Genomic DNA, 15,051 nt, shown 5'->3' with positions numbered 1-15,051 from the left:
CATTAAAATATGACACCAGTAAAGATGAAGACATCTTAGATAGAGGCAAGATTAAACAGGAATTTAAAACATAGCAGTGTGTATTCACTTTTTTTGTATTTTATATTCAACAAGAAAAACATTCAAACATTGAAAAAGGACATAGAAAACCTTGCCTCACCCATGTGAAACTGACCAGTGACAAGAATAAGGTTAATCACGGAGCAAAAAGGCCTGTAATTACATTCAAATTTAGTAATAATTCCTTTTGGCATAATTGTCACATCATGTTATGTGTCTTTTTACACACAAACCTCCTTTCCAAAACACAGACGTGGAGCAAAATAGATGTAGAAATGTCTCACAGAAGGTGCAACTAACATCAGTGTCAGTAAAGTTGGAAAATATTGCGTTATATGTGTAAATGTTATGCTGTATTTTAAAATTAATTTCTCTGATCTTGCTGAGCAACTAGAAACACCCCCGTCACCGGGCAACATGACGTCATTGGGCCTTATCCAGGAAGTAGAAAAACATCAACAATCCCTCCAGGTTCCCGGATAGGGCGAAGTGTCAGTGTAGCCTAGCACCGAGGTAGCTGAGCTTGATTTTCTCGGGTATTTCGCAGATTTGTTTTTATTTTTTTATAATTAGTGTGTTGTAGCATCCCAGATATGTCGTTGTTTGGTAAGATATTTGGAGGAGGAGGAAAAGGGGGAAAGGGACCGAGCCCACAGGAGGCGATCCAGAAACTCCGAGAGACGGAGGAGATGCTAACGAAGAAACAGGAATTTCTAGAGAAAAAGATCGAGCAGGAACTGCAAATCGCCAAGAAAAACGGCACGAAAAACAAAAGAGGTGAGATATCAGGGCGTGTTTCCGCGTAGTTTTCACTCTTTCTCCTCGTATCGCCTGGTCAACAACCGGGAGCTAAATGTTAGCATGTTAGCTAAGTTGGCTAACTTTCCCGAGCTGTCATAACTGTTGGCAGCCTCACCTACCATCGTTATTACGGCCGTGGTGGCCACCAGAGATATGTGGACGTTTTAGCGAGTGTGTGTGAGGTTTCTCTTCTTTTCACTGAGGTAAAGCTAGCCTCGACTTTGCCCACCATATGGCTGGTGCGGGTGTTTTCGTCTGGTTGATCAGTGGCCATTTTAACAGACGAAAGACTTAATTAAAGGTGTGGCAAACGAAACGGCCACAGGACGAAATGCTGCTGCAGAGAGAGTGACAACAAGGATATTTACTGTGTGTGTCGGGACGTGGGTTGAGGACTGGAGTGGCTCCTGTTAAAAGGACGTGATATCAGTGTGAGAGAGGTGGGCGTGTTTGCACCTTGGTCAAAAGTTCAGAGGCTCCTACAGCTGCCTGATAGATTATTATATGAGTTAATAATGTCAGAAAACAAATGCAACGACCCATAAACTTAAAGCTGTTTACCACCAGTAATGCTGTGCAATACTGGATCAAAAATATGCCATCAATCAGAAGACTAGCACTGATAGAGGAGGCATGGCACAGGCATTGTAAGGATAAAGGTGTGGTCAGACACCTGTTAGTTGTTCTCATTGATGTCAAGTGCGTTTGACATCAACTGGAGCAAAGAAGCCAAGCTGTAATGTCTTTATCCGAGTGTGAGGATGACATCGGAGGAAAGAGCAGCAAAAATGTAAGTGAAATGGATGCAGATGATGGGTTGTGTGCAAGTGGACATTTTGGACAGATGATGGTGTTAGAGTAAAAAATCAAGAGGTCCTCTGGGACCATGAGTATCCATAGTGTATAATGTGGATGTCTGGGCAGTAGTTTTGAAGACTGCTTGTCATGCATGAAAGTGTTGATTAAAGGTAAAACTTTGACCTGACAGCGCAGCTTTACTATGGGTCACCAAATCAGTTGTGATCATCTTCTGCTGAGCACAAATATCCAAACCAGATTTCAGTGGCTGTTGAGATAAGTTGCTCTCGACTAATGTGTTGGACAAAGTGAAAAATTGATGGGCATGACTGACTAATGGATTTATGTCACCACAAGTGAGGCAAACAATATCTTTGTTGTTACAATGATAGGATATAAATCTATATTGCCCTGCCCCACCTTAAACTTTAGGTTATCCATTAAATGACGATCGGTACTTGGCTTGAATGCTTTGCGTACATTGCCCTTACTGTAATAATTTCCTTCTTTGACTTCACAAAGGTTGACAGAATGAGTCAACTCTGACAGCTTCCCTGATCCTTATCTGGTGTGAGTTAGTGGCTGTCGTCATGTGACTACTGTGGCTGATTCATGTCTACTTTCCAGCTTTTCCATCTCATCAGCCAAGTGTCACCAGCCATGTCTAATTTTCCACCTTGTTGATCTTACTGTCACTAATAGGGCAGATTGATGTGTTAGGATTCCACTCAGTGGTGGATTACTGTAATTTCACAGACTTAAAGATGCATGGCTGACTAACACTGCATATATTTAACCACTTATTCAGACTCTTGTCCCTGTTTGAGGGCAAAACTATCACCATGATGCACAGTTTTCCTTCTCTGTCACTGAATCGCATTTCTACGAAATCAGACTTTTGTTTTGTAATACTCCATTCATCCTCTCTCTCCTCTCTGTGTCGCTCTCCTCAGCGGCTCTGCAGGCTTTGAAAAGAAAGAAGCGGTATGAGAAGCAGCTCGCCCAGATCGACGGCACGCTGTCGACCATTGAGTTCCAGAGAGAGGCTCTGGAGAACGCCAACACCAACACTGAAGTGCTCAAGAACATGGGCTTTGCTGCCAAGGCCATGAAGTCTGCCCATGAAAACATGTAAGAGCAGGGACCCAGTCACTGATTAAGCTCTTTGTAATTCAGACTGAAATGAAGCCTGTTTTTAAAAAATATCAAATTTGTCACCTCTTAATTGCCTTCATTTGACTCTAGGCAGAGTAAAAAAACAGTCCAGTGCTCTAAATCAATAGAAAGCAGCAGAGGAATCAAGAGGAATATGTTTTGCTCATAACAAAATACAGAGGATTTGACCCATATGCAGTAATACCTCCCTAATCCAAACCCATCAGCACCAGGTGTTATTTGAATTAGCGACAAGCTCAAATGACAGAAAAAATAATACAAAGAATATTTACCAAAAGTAAATGTGTATTTATATATATATATATATTTCCCTGCAAAAATACTCATAATTTATATATTTAATGGCCAATATCAGTAGTTGTACATGTGACGTACGTGTGTGTAGGTAAATGTTGGTTAAAAGGTATAATAGTGAAATCTGCTCTACTCCTTTTTCTCATTTTAGGGACATTGACAAGGTGGACGACCTAATGCAGGACATTACAGAGCAGCAGGAGCTGGCCCAGGAAATCTCTGACGCCATCTCTAAACCCGTTGGCTTTGGAGAGGAGTTTGATGAGGTGGGCGACGCTTATCAGATGTTTAATCTTTACATGAACGAAGTTTCTCTTTTAAGTTTTTATCGTGTGAAATAATGTGACAAAAATAAAAGAGTGACACAGGAGAGAAACAAGAAACATAATGCACAAACAAACAGACAAAAATACAGCGCAGTTGCAGCGTCTATGTGATGATAGAGATCAGATTAGATGAGGGTATTTGTGGGTAATGGTGTGTGTGCAATGTGTGGATGTTTGTCTGAGAGTAAGTGAAATCCAAGTTTATTGATCCCGGAGGCGTAAATGTAAGAAGTAAGGAGTGTGGTTTATGTGGCGGGGAGAAATATGGTGTTTCATTATTATTATTATTATTATTATTAATAATGACAATAATATGACAATAGTTTTATAATCATCTTTGTATTCATTGAAATAAGAAATAATAATATCTGACGCAACAATTGACATTTGGCTACATCCACACGGGGCCATCAGAGGGGCGAGCAAAGGGAAGTTTCTTTTTGAGATTGTCTAAATGCGCAGTGTGATTCTGAACTGATTCCTACTTTAAAGCGGCTGGCTGTGTATGTATGTATGTATGTATGTATGCTCGGGACGGATTTATTTTAAGATTTACGTATTGATTATTACAAACCTTTCCCACGTATTACCCAGAAATATTATTATTGGTCCTTCAGTACACATTTTTTGTGTTTAACATACAGTAATGTATGGTGGGCCAATGATAATACAGAATTAGTCCAGAAGAGGAAAGTCCAGATCCTTCTTGATGCTACCCATTGTTGTTTTGTCACCCACCAGGATAAACACAGCTTGTTGACCTTTGTGTCTCTTGCGTCATCGCTCTGGCATTAAGGCTGCTGAATCAGCTGTATTTTTGAATTGTCTTATTCACAGACCAACCTCACCACAATGGATAGTATGCAGTCCTCCTGGCATAATACAGCAGAAAGAATGAATACGCTCTTTCTCAAATTCTCAGTCAACTGACTTGAAATATTTTAATTCAACTCTCAGCAGGACGATTCACTTACCAAGTGTTCAGACACACAAGATTAGGACCAGATTATACCACCCCGCACTAATATATACTTATATAAAAATATAGAATAGCACATTTTATGTAATCTTTATGGTCTTTTTTTGGTTTTTTTTTTAGGATCAGGCGTTGGTGCTGCGTGCATTAGTGTGTGTTTATCCTCATTTTAAGTGTTGGTCGCTGTCTTTCTCAGGATGAGCTGCTGGCGGAGCTGGATGAGCTGGAACAGGAGGAGCTGGACAAAAACCTGCTGGAGATCGGGGGACCAGAGAACGTCCCCCTCCCCAACGTGCCTTCTACTTCATTACCTTCCAGACCTGGTAAGAGCCTTTTGGAAAACTCATACAACATCTCTGTGAGCCTGACTGTGGCATCTTTTGTTCTTAATTGAAGAAATAATTAAGCATTAGGACTATTTTTCTTCGCTGTGCACAGTTGCCCGGTAACCAGTGGAGACTCTAGGAAGTTATAGATCTGATACATAATCCTCTATTAAACTGCAAGTTGTTTTTATTCTGCTGCATTAGTATCGATTAAACCAAATAGATTCATCACGTGTAAATTAGAAGTGCTGGATTAATAGTCTTAACGTCAAAATAAGGTCATTGACGTCCGTTTGTTGCCTTATATTTGCACCAATTTCAGAGCGATAACAGTGATTAATGTTTGTTGTGGCTGATATCGACACGATAACAGATTTTATTTTTCTAATACAACATCAATATTTCAAGTGCCTTCACTGTCCGTAGAATAAAGAATACATTTATTTATCATAAACTTGTTTCTAATAACATTAGCTATGAACTACATACTTTCAAGGACTTTTTTTTCCTGTTTGCATTCTCACCACCAAAAAGAAGGCTGAGGTCACATGACCCGCCGGCTGTTGTCATGCTTTAACAAGTCAAAATCGCGCTGTATTTCCCCCGTCACATATACGCCCAGTAAAGTCCGGACTTTACTGTTGTTACGTTCCCTCACGTTTTCTTTCATTTTTATTTTGTTACAAGCTGATGTTTGTGCTTTCTGTTCACACTGTTAATGTTTTTAAACATACAGTAACTTAACATGCTACTTTATAGTTACCTAAAGTTATTGAACTCCACTGTTTAGACAGGCTACAATCCTTTTAGAATAAACTGGTTAACAATCCCGAGACATCGTTCTCCTCTGTCCTCCTTCTGCGTCTGCTGATGTGAACAGGCACCGACACAGAGAGCAGAGCAGAGGAGGATCGTCTTTCTCATCGGCCAATAATACACTAGTCACCCATCTATCCTGCAACCGAAGTACAGACCGCAAAGTGGTATCAGTCTTCTTATCTAGCTCACCAGCAAAAAGCAAGCAAGGGTGTATCTCAAAATGTTGACACTTTTGCTTTAAACTCAGCTCTTAAAGTAGAAATCTGTCAGTCCAGAGTTCCCAGGCTCTGATCTTGGTTCAGGATGACGTCTGGAAACCAGCTGAATTCAGCTTAACATATTTGTACGGTTCATTCATTCATTCATTCTTTTATTTCTGTCTTTTTCGCCCTCAAAGCCAAGAAAGAGGAGGAGGAGGACGACATGGAGGATCTGCAGCGCTGGGCGATGGAAGCCATGTAAACACTGCATCAACCACATCATACCTGCATCAGAGAGGGAAAAGGAAGGAGCAATGATGGAATGAATGGACTGACCGGATGTTGCGTATGAGTGTTTTTGTGTGTCTGAGGAGAGCTGACCGTCTTCTTCATATAACACTGCGAAAAAGCAAAAATGCTGTAGTCTTTCTCTTCCCGACCCTTTCACGAATATAGAGACCCCTGGGTGCCAGTCAGGGGCTTTTATATTGAAGCTCTATCACTGAAAGTCACCTAATACGTTCTCCTAGAATATCCTCAATTTTAATACTATACTAGCACTTGGTGGCCCTTGTATTGGGTAGGGCTATCCCAGCGCCCACTGAGTTCATATTGACGTGTAATATTATGAGCTCTATGGTGCAATAAAGGAGTTGTTGTCAGATTGGCGTTACAGTCTGTGTGGCGTTGTTAACGTCACTTGATGACAGGGGAGTTTTCGTGGGAGCTCAATCCTCGAAGATCTGTTTCCGACTCACATATTTACCTGTACTTGTGGCGTTAAACTCGCTGGATGTTTGTTTTTTGAATCTTCTTGACAAAAATAACAATCGTTTGCTCTCTTGTTTCTTTTTTTTTTGTTTGTTTTTTTGTTTTTTTTTTGGTTAACTGCTCTTGAAAATAGGAGAACAGCTGAGCATGAGCTGGGTGAAGAAGCTATGAGCTGTGTGTTTGCCAGGATCTGAACCTGCTCTTTTGTTTCAGGCTGCGTGCTTTGTCCCCCCCCCCCTTCGCCTCCTGTCGCCACTTCAGCGACGTCCCCCCCTCCCTCAAAGGCGTTCTCACCAGTGGTTCTTGTTATTTGGTGTAAATATCCCAAATGTGTCTTTTTATATACGTATTTCTGCCGTCACCGAGGTTCTGTTGAGGCTGTGTGAAGCATGCAACAAAGGGGAAATCACAATACAGATCACAATGCACGGCTAGAGAGAGAGAGATGTTAAACCTAACACTTTCATCCTGCTCTGTCTGTCTCAGTCCTTCTCATAAGGGTTTTTGTTTCAAATTGTATAATGTTAAAAAAAAACAATAATAATAATAAACTATGTCACTTATTAACTGCATTTTGAAGGAGCTGGTGGCTTATAAAAGATTAGATTACAGTCAATCTACAACATCAGCGTGTTGGAATTTAAAGAGTTAATTCCTTTAGTTTTTCAAAGTCATGATGTACATTTTTTACATAGAAAGAAAAAAAACATAACACAAGGATGGGTGGACAAGCATGTTTGCATTTCTATGTTTTATTTATCCAGATGAGAATATTATTTGCAAAATCATTAAAGGTTTTCAATTCTTTTATTGTAGTGGAGGCTTTATCTTTTCACTTGGTCATCGTGTGATATCATAATATTCAGTGTCTTTGTTTATCAACTACTTTTCAGCCATGCTGGACACTGCTGTAATATGATGAGTGAATGGCACAGCAGGCGAGGTGTCCAGCTGCCTGAAACCCAAAGATATTGAGCTTACTATCAAATATGTAGTATTTTAGCTTGAAAACTGACTTAAATTAATTTTATTCTTTTGGCTGATCAACTAATCAATTAATAGGCAAATCATTTTATTTCAAATTAACACAGCAAGACACAAAAAGATGAAGGCCATCTTCACACGTTTTGGACACTAGCATTTTCCGATAACTCTCAACATGAGTAAATACGGTGTTAAGTAGTTCACTAAAATTAGCAGTGACTATATTTGTCCTGGCAGTGCAGGATTTAGATTCAGACCTTTTCCAATGCCTTTTGATTTGATCATAGTGTTTATATGTTGTGTAACACACTGTTTCTCCATCACCAGGTGATAATTTAACTTCTGACTCAGTTATAGTTTGCTCAAAATGTTATTAACACACCTTCATATTCTTATCAGACAGACAGGAGGAAAATCAGGAGAAAATAGCAGAAAAAATGTGATTATCCTGAACATTTAGCTGATATATATGCACAATAGTAGAAACGATCCGTTAGTTTAATAGTGTGCCTCAGTAACTATATGTAAACATTTAGCAACAGTTTTGGTTTTGTACTTGCTTTTGAACACACCTCAACTGGGATGCGCCGTCGCGAAGCAATGACGTCAGGATCAGGCGACTTCACGCATGCGTACAGCGGATCTATCGCTGATGCAAGACATCTTCGGCGCAGCAGTGTGGGGCAGCTCGAGGAACGAAAAGTAGCCAGATTTCGGTCACTTTTAAGCCCACAAACATGTCAGGAGACGAGGTGAGTCATCTCGGGTTATCCACTGTCTGGTCTATGCCGATGCGTAGACTTGTTGGGGTAAATTAGGGGAATTATCGGGTGATTTCGGTGTTGAGGATGACTTTGGGCCTTGGCACTGCTGCTCCCCGCCTTGTCCGCACCAGCTCTCACATGGCTGCAGGCGAGCTAACAGCGGCCCGAAACGACCGGAAAAGATCCACCACACCGCTGTATCACGGTCTATCACACCGTGCAGAGTATTAATACTCACACCGGCTCACCAATCCGCCCTGTCACGGCCGCTGGATAGCTCGAAAAGAGTGGTGAAGTTAGCTAGCTAGCTAGCATTAGCTGGCCGTTAACTAAGCTGCGGCGTTAGCGGTTGACGTTTGTGTTCCCAACCAGAAACAAAAAGCTACCGAGGTTCAACTGTTAGCTCGGTTTAGCCCGCAAGGACTGCTGGCTTTACTTTAGGGCAGAAATAACCCTTACAATCATATTAGTCAATGGGATCAAAATTGCACTGTAAACGTGTCTAACTCAATTCAAAGCTGTGGCTACAATTTATGGTCGGCAGTCAGCAGTTTTCGTCTGTATCGAAGGTTTTTTAAATTTTCCTCCATTGTCATTAGAAGCTAGTGTCTATGACATTGCAGTAAGGTGCATTCACAGTGTGTCATTCAGCTACAGCTGTTACAGAGTGATTGCATCTGTTCATCTGAGATAACGTTCACATTCAAGATCTATATTCATGATATAAATTGTATTATACAGTTGTCTCACGCAATACTCGTTTCTGAGTGGCTGGCAGGTGTCTGTTGTGGGGCTCCAACTTGATTATTTACATTATCGATTCATCGGTTATTTTCTTGATCATTTTTACTCCATAATATCATAGATTATCAGTGAAAAATGTCAAGACTACAGGTCGACATATTCAGGTTGCTTGTTTAGTCCGATAAACAGTTTAAAACCTGAATATATGTGCAATCATTCACAATAGGATGAAATAGTTTTTGCTTAACATTACATGAACGGACTAATCTTGCAAATTAATTGAGTTTTCTAACTTTCTGTTAGAGGACAGTTGGTACTGGTCAGCGGTTCAGTCACTTTTTTTCCCTTCTAAAAACTGCAGGATGCTACAGTATCTGCACTTAACTTTTATTTAATGTTACCAGCTGGACTTTTGTTGGTCAAACAATCCATGGGTTCAATTTGATGACAGACACGCTGAAAGTGTTAACTAACCTTGGTATGAGGATGAAAACACAGTCTGAGGTGACCTGATGTAATGAAAATAATCAAACCAGTAGAGGAGATGTTCCTCCCCTCTGCCTCATCTTGTACACATCATCCAGTAACTGATAGAAACACAGTGAAAATGATCTGCATTGACCTTATGCAACTTATTTGAAGACATTTTAATGAAAACTAAGTTTTAATATGCTAACACCCATGAAAAACATCAATAATCACATACGTCAAAGCTAGAAAAAGATTTTATTAGTTGCTAAGTGATAAAGATGAACAACCACTCACTCTCACTGTGACCATAACTTTACTGCAGTTGCCAGAGGTATCGGTGTTTAAACCATCACTTGTAAAACGTAATTTCCTCTGTTCTTTTCTTCTCCTTCAGATGATTTTCGATCCCAACATGACCAAGAAGAAGAAGAAAAAGAAGAAGCCCTTCATGCTGGATGAGGACGGAGGAGACGGAGTGGGAGGAGAAGAGGCTAAAGAGGTGGAGGCGAAGGAGGCCGAGCCAGAAGCTGGAGACGACAAGGAGTTTGATCTAGACGAAGATGAAGGCAGGAAGAAAGGTTGGAATGAATACAGAGATGCTAGTGTGCATATTGTTCTTGACGGATGTTATACTGTACATTTAACCTGCCAGCCTGGTTGAAGCTGGAATTAAGGTGGGTTTGTTTGTTTCATCTTCTCTAGAGCCGTCGGATGATTTGAACGACCTGAACTTCTTCAACCAGAAGAAAAAGAAGAAGAAACCCAAGAAAGTATTTGATAATGAAATCGAGGAGGGACTCAAGGTCAGTCACTGCCAAACCACAACCATTTTTTTCTTTCTGTCATCTTTTCAGCACCTGTAGTCTATGTCACCCTCTGTCTCTGATCATTTTACATCAGAACTCACCGTGCAACTTCTACCACTGCTTTCCCTGTCACTCTTATCTTTTCTTGTGTTAACCACATGCACACAGACATTGCTCACCATCTCCTCGCTGAATTCCTCTTCTCATTGGTCCAAATCAGGAGCTGAAAATTGAAGGCGAGCAGACAGAGGCTCTGGAGGAGGACAACCTGGACCTGATGCTTCCTGCCAAAAAGAAGAAGTCAAAGAAAGTGGAATTCGATGAGGGAGAGATGCTGGAGAAGGATGACGGTAAGAATAAACCACCTCATTTTGTAAAGTAGAGAGCTCAAAGAAGGCACGTGTCTGATAATATGTTTGCATGACGTGTTTCCAGCATTGGAGGACGACGAGGGGAAGAATAACGATGGAATCTCATTTAGCTCATCCACAGGACCGGCCTGGGCCGGCTCTGAAAGAGATTACACTTATGAAGAGGTAAGAGAGCTATAAACACACAGAAACAGTCAAGACGGCGCCATAAACCGACAACCGATTCTACATGAGGAGCGACGGCTTGTTTATGTTCAGGGAAATTTGATGGTGTAAAATTAAAAAATTCTGTGATTCAGAGGAGGAGCCTTTACATCCACCCACATGTCACGCTTCCATGTTGTGTATTCACAAGTGGGAAAAGAAAGTTGCTACATAGAAGAATGTAGCACGGGGAGAAAAAAAGAGGAAGGTATCTCAGTTCTCACTGTCTATATCCTGGAACAGACACAAGACTCTTGTGTCGCCTACTAAGTTGTGCTGTTACACAACGTTTCAAAGTGTGGGAAGAGTGTGATCAATGCTGGGCACACGAATGATGCACAAATCTTTAGATATGTACATTTATGTCAGTGGAAAAAAATATCCATAACTCTGCTTGGATATCACAGAAAAAAGAACCTGCTGGGAACCATCACTTTACATCATTTTGAAGACTTCTTCAGTATCAAAGTACTCCAGGGCTCGTTGTCTGTGCACGCATTGGTACGCTACAAACAGAAACTGTTAATAGTTAATTCAGCATAATATTAATGGCCAAAATGTAACCAGCACAGGCTAAAAAACAAAGAGGGCTCAAGTTGTAGCACACAGCTAATTCACTGACTTCATGGAAACAATGCAATTTTTGTTTACATCCACCACAATAATCTACTAAATAGAAGGACGCCAAAGAATAATAGGAGTTGCAAATCCTTCCATATGAACTTTTAATACTTATATTTCTTGACGTTGCAAAGGCTCAGAATGTCCCATCGACATGGTTGTATTCTTGGGATACGGACACACTCATCCATCCATTTTCAATACAGATATTTAACATGTAGACAAAGAAAGCCATCAATTTAGATTTTTTTTAAAGGTTTAATCCTGATGTAAGTGCAGTTCTTGTCGTAACTCCTTGCGCCATCTCTGTCTCAGCTCCTGAACCGAGTCTTTAACATCATGAGAGAGAAGAACCCGGACATGGTGGCCGGAGAGAAGAGGAAGTTTGTGATGAAGCCTCCTCAAGTGGTTCGAGTTGGAACTAAGAAAACCTCCTTCGTCAACTTCACAGACATCTGCAAACTGTGAGCCTCGTGCACACTGACCTCTCACCCCGTTTTTCTGTCCATCCCGCTTCAACTTGATACTCGCCTTAAGTTCTAAAGTGTCGTCTACAAACTGACCTTTCATGTGCTTCATCACAGGTTGCATCGTCAGCCGAAACATCTCCTCGCTTTCCTGTTGGCTGAACTGGGAACAAGGTATGTTTCTGTAATCACACTAATGAATTTCATGAATGTACATTTGTGGGAGTTTGTGTAAATTCTAAGCAGCTCTAGCTGTCAAATAAAAGTAAAGTAAAGAAACATTTGTGTGTGCACTGAATGTTTGCTTTATGTTTTTGTTTTGCTCCCTTTTTCTGTTAACAGCGGTTCTATAGACGGAAATAACCAGCTCGTCATCAAAGGCAGATTTCAACAGAAACAGATAGAAAACGTGTTGAGAAGATATATCAGTAAGTAGCAGTTTAACCTTTTATGGTGTATTTATAGTAGACAGAAGCCTAATTTGCCTTTTGTCAAATTAAGACTGAATTAGTCTGTTTTCTGCCATATTCACTCAGTGTCTGTATTCAGCTTTGATTATGAATTTAATTACATTTTATTTTAAGAGTGATTTATTGAAAGCACACTTACAATCTGGACTGGTATCAAGTTTTTATTAAAGGAATTCATACATCATACAAATATGCAACAATACTTTAATTCTGAAACTAAGAGGAAACTGATGTAAACAGATAAAAATCTAATTGAAATGATTCGTTTTCTCATACTTTTTTTTTTACTTGTTTTGATAAAGAACGCAATGATATATACGTTAAAGTTAGAGCTACCATTTAACAAAATAGACATTGATCACAACTATCCAGACTACATCATTCAAGTCTGCACTCGGTCTCGTTCATTCTACAAATCTGAAAATGAACAAACCTAGGGGTGTAGATTTAGGAAAAAAAAGTTTCCAGACCTCTGCAGCTCGCTCCGCCTCTCTGCTTGAGGATAGCAGCTTGTTTTAGTTGGTCAAGCTGCTCCAAGCGTAGCACAGCTGAACCTCTGGCTGGGATTTAAGTTGCATTGTGGCGCCAGGTTTTTACATGGAAGAGGAATAAGATTAAGAAGATGACCGTTGTTCTGCTGCACTGTTTTTTTAAACTGTTCGTCGTGAGACTAACGATGTTAAAGAGCGTGGTTCTCATCCAGTGGAGTACTTTGTCTGTCAACTCTGATATCCTCATTTAATTTATGAGTTGCACACCTTGTACTATGTAACTGAGAACAAAAGAACTCCTGTAGCAGTCCATGGTTAACTGCTGTGTGTACCGCTGTGCTAACGGCTGTCTTCTCACCCCTGCAGAGGAATACGTGACGTGTCACACCTGCCGCTCCCCAGAGACCATCCTGCAGAAGGACACTCGCCTCTATTTCCTGCAGTGTGAAACGTGCCACTCCCGCTGCTCCGTCGCCAGCATCAAGACCGGCTTCCAGGCTGTGACGGGCAAGAGGGCGCAGCTCCGCGCCAAAGCCAACTAAAGACCACCGAAACTGGGCTCCCCCTCTGCTTTCGGCCTCCCCTTTTCCCCTCAGAAGGGCCGAAGCTGGGGTCGGACGCCCCCTTGATTCGCTAAAAGGACTCTCTGTCTCGAACTGCGGGAGGGTTTGGCTGTTGTTTAGTTGTGTCGTGGCCTGACCAGGCAGGGAGTGAGAGAGTATCTAAAGCTGAAAGATGGGCTTCGGGCACTGTAAGCAGATGAAGTGTACCACATACACTGGTGGATGCATTTGATTTGATGTCTGGCTGATGAACCCTCCACCTCCATAGGTTTTTTTCATTTGCTGTGATTCTTGATTCCTGCAAGGAGACTTTGATTTAATATGGCTTGAATGCTTCCTCTTTCATTCTTCTCCCACCTTACATACACCAGACATGAATACTTTTTTGAATAAGGAATGCATTTCTCCACGCAGCCAAATTGTTAAGCTAAGTTGATTCACAATAACAGAGCTTAGTTGTTTATTCTTGAATTCCTCTTTAACTGAAGCTGTGATCTTGTTTCTGGTCTGGCCCAAAATCACATCCTGTCAGTCCAGAATTTTCTTCCCTAACTTTTCAAAGAAAAAGATTCAACATCACCATTGAAAGATCACATCACTCTGTGACGGGTGCCTAACACACCTCCACAAAGTCAAACAGTTAGGGGCTGATAAAGGGCAGGGCGCCTCCTCACTGAAGACTTTAATAGAGAAGGTTGTGTGTGAGACCGACATGGAAATTATACAGTGTGTTTGTGAGTGCTTTTATGGCATTAATGAGCAGTTGTATAGTTTATTTCTTCCTTTGACATCTGGAGTGAGGACCAACACGTTTTATCAAACACTTGATTAGAAGGACGTGAAAATGAATAATATTCTTTTTGTCAAGAAGAGCAGGTTTCTTGAACTAATGCCAGTCCACGAACACAGACACCAGCTGCTTCCCCCTAAAAACAGCTTCTGAGCGGGCACCTCAGATCAGTCTAGCCAGGCTAGGAGGAGTTTCAGTGCAATGAACGATGATACTGAATACATGATATTGGTTCTGTTCTTGTTTGAGAAGAGTGTGGATAAGAAGGTCTCGCTTGAATCATTTTAAAACCTGGTTTTTACAAAAATAAAATATTCTACTCTCTCTCTCCATTACTGCTCTCTCTGTGCTTACATCCACGCTGCCTCAATTTCTTTAGTACAGAAAGATAATTGAATCTCAATCTAGTATACCTTTTTATGCTTCTTGTTGATTATACTATTGTAACTATGAATTGCTAAGGAAATCTAATCATAGTGAGCTGAAAGGGTTTGCTCTTTGTGGTCAATGATTGCTGATTACCCAGCAGCAGGTCTGTTTCTCACTTCACAGCTCTTGGATGCCTCAGATCTTAACATGGATGCAATGTCGCTGCCTCTCCGTGTCTGCTGACACTTAATACTATATATATATATATATAGGTTACATCTACCACAAAGTGGTAGAGACACTGAGTAGCTTCATTGTGTGTAACTTTGGACCTCTCATTTTAGCTTGTATTTTTTAGACTTTAACGGTTGTACTTGACACTCAAATGG

At 40.9% G+C, this 15,051-nt stretch overlaps 2 protein-coding genes across 2 annotated transcripts; both read left to right on the top strand.

Moving 5' to 3' along the window:
* The first annotated feature begins 513 nt into the window (after window positions 1-513).
* LOC139209365 (charged multivesicular body protein 4b) lies at window positions 514-7,355 on the top strand. The gene is made up of 5 exons (XM_070839028.1): window positions 514-837; window positions 2,613-2,790; window positions 3,281-3,395; window positions 4,628-4,754; window positions 5,974-7,355. The coding sequence occupies exons 1-5, from the start codon at window positions 654-656 to the stop codon at window positions 6,036-6,038; spliced, it is 669 nt and encodes a 222-aa protein (XP_070695129.1). The 5' UTR covers window positions 514-653; the 3' UTR covers window positions 6,039-7,355.
* Window positions 7,356-8,182: 827 nt separating this feature from the next.
* eif2s2 (eukaryotic translation initiation factor 2, subunit 2 beta) lies at window positions 8,183-14,625 on the top strand. The gene is made up of 9 exons (XM_070839982.1): window positions 8,183-8,283; window positions 9,905-10,088; window positions 10,213-10,313; window positions 10,537-10,666; window positions 10,752-10,852; window positions 11,828-11,976; window positions 12,097-12,153; window positions 12,322-12,407; window positions 13,307-14,625. Exons 1-9 carry the CDS (start codon window positions 8,269-8,271, stop codon window positions 13,480-13,482), a joined length of 999 nt encoding a protein of 332 aa, XP_070696083.1. The 5' UTR covers window positions 8,183-8,268; the 3' UTR covers window positions 13,483-14,625.
* The last annotated feature ends 426 nt before the right edge of the window (window positions 14,626-15,051 follow it).

This window comes from Pempheris klunzingeri, chromosome 11 (assembly GCF_042242105.1).
Source record: "Pempheris klunzingeri isolate RE-2024b chromosome 11, fPemKlu1.hap1, whole genome shotgun sequence".
Taxonomy (NCBI): domain Eukaryota; kingdom Metazoa; phylum Chordata; class Actinopteri; order Acropomatiformes; family Pempheridae; genus Pempheris; species Pempheris klunzingeri.
This window is presented reverse-complemented; position numbering and strand designations above follow the sequence as displayed.

Coding starts and splice junctions, on each gene's coding strand:
- LOC139209365 (XM_070839028.1), top strand. CDS start 654: ATGTCGTTGTTTGGTAAGATATTTGGAGGAGGAGGAAAAGGGGGAAAG. Junction 838..2,612: donor CGGCACGAAAAACAAAAGAG/GTGAGATATCAG, acceptor CGCTCTCCTCAG/CGGCTCTGCAGGCTTTGAAA. Junction 3,396..4,627: donor TTGGAGAGGAGTTTGATGAG/GTGGGCGACGCT, acceptor TGTCTTTCTCAG/GATGAGCTGCTGGCGGAGCT.
- eif2s2 (XM_070839982.1), top strand. Junction 10,314..10,536: donor AAATCGAGGAGGGACTCAAG/GTCAGTCACTGC, acceptor GGTCCAAATCAG/GAGCTGAAAATTGAAGGCGA. Junction 10,667..10,751: donor GATGCTGGAGAAGGATGACG/GTAAGAATAAAC, acceptor ACGTGTTTCCAG/CATTGGAGGACGACGAGGGG.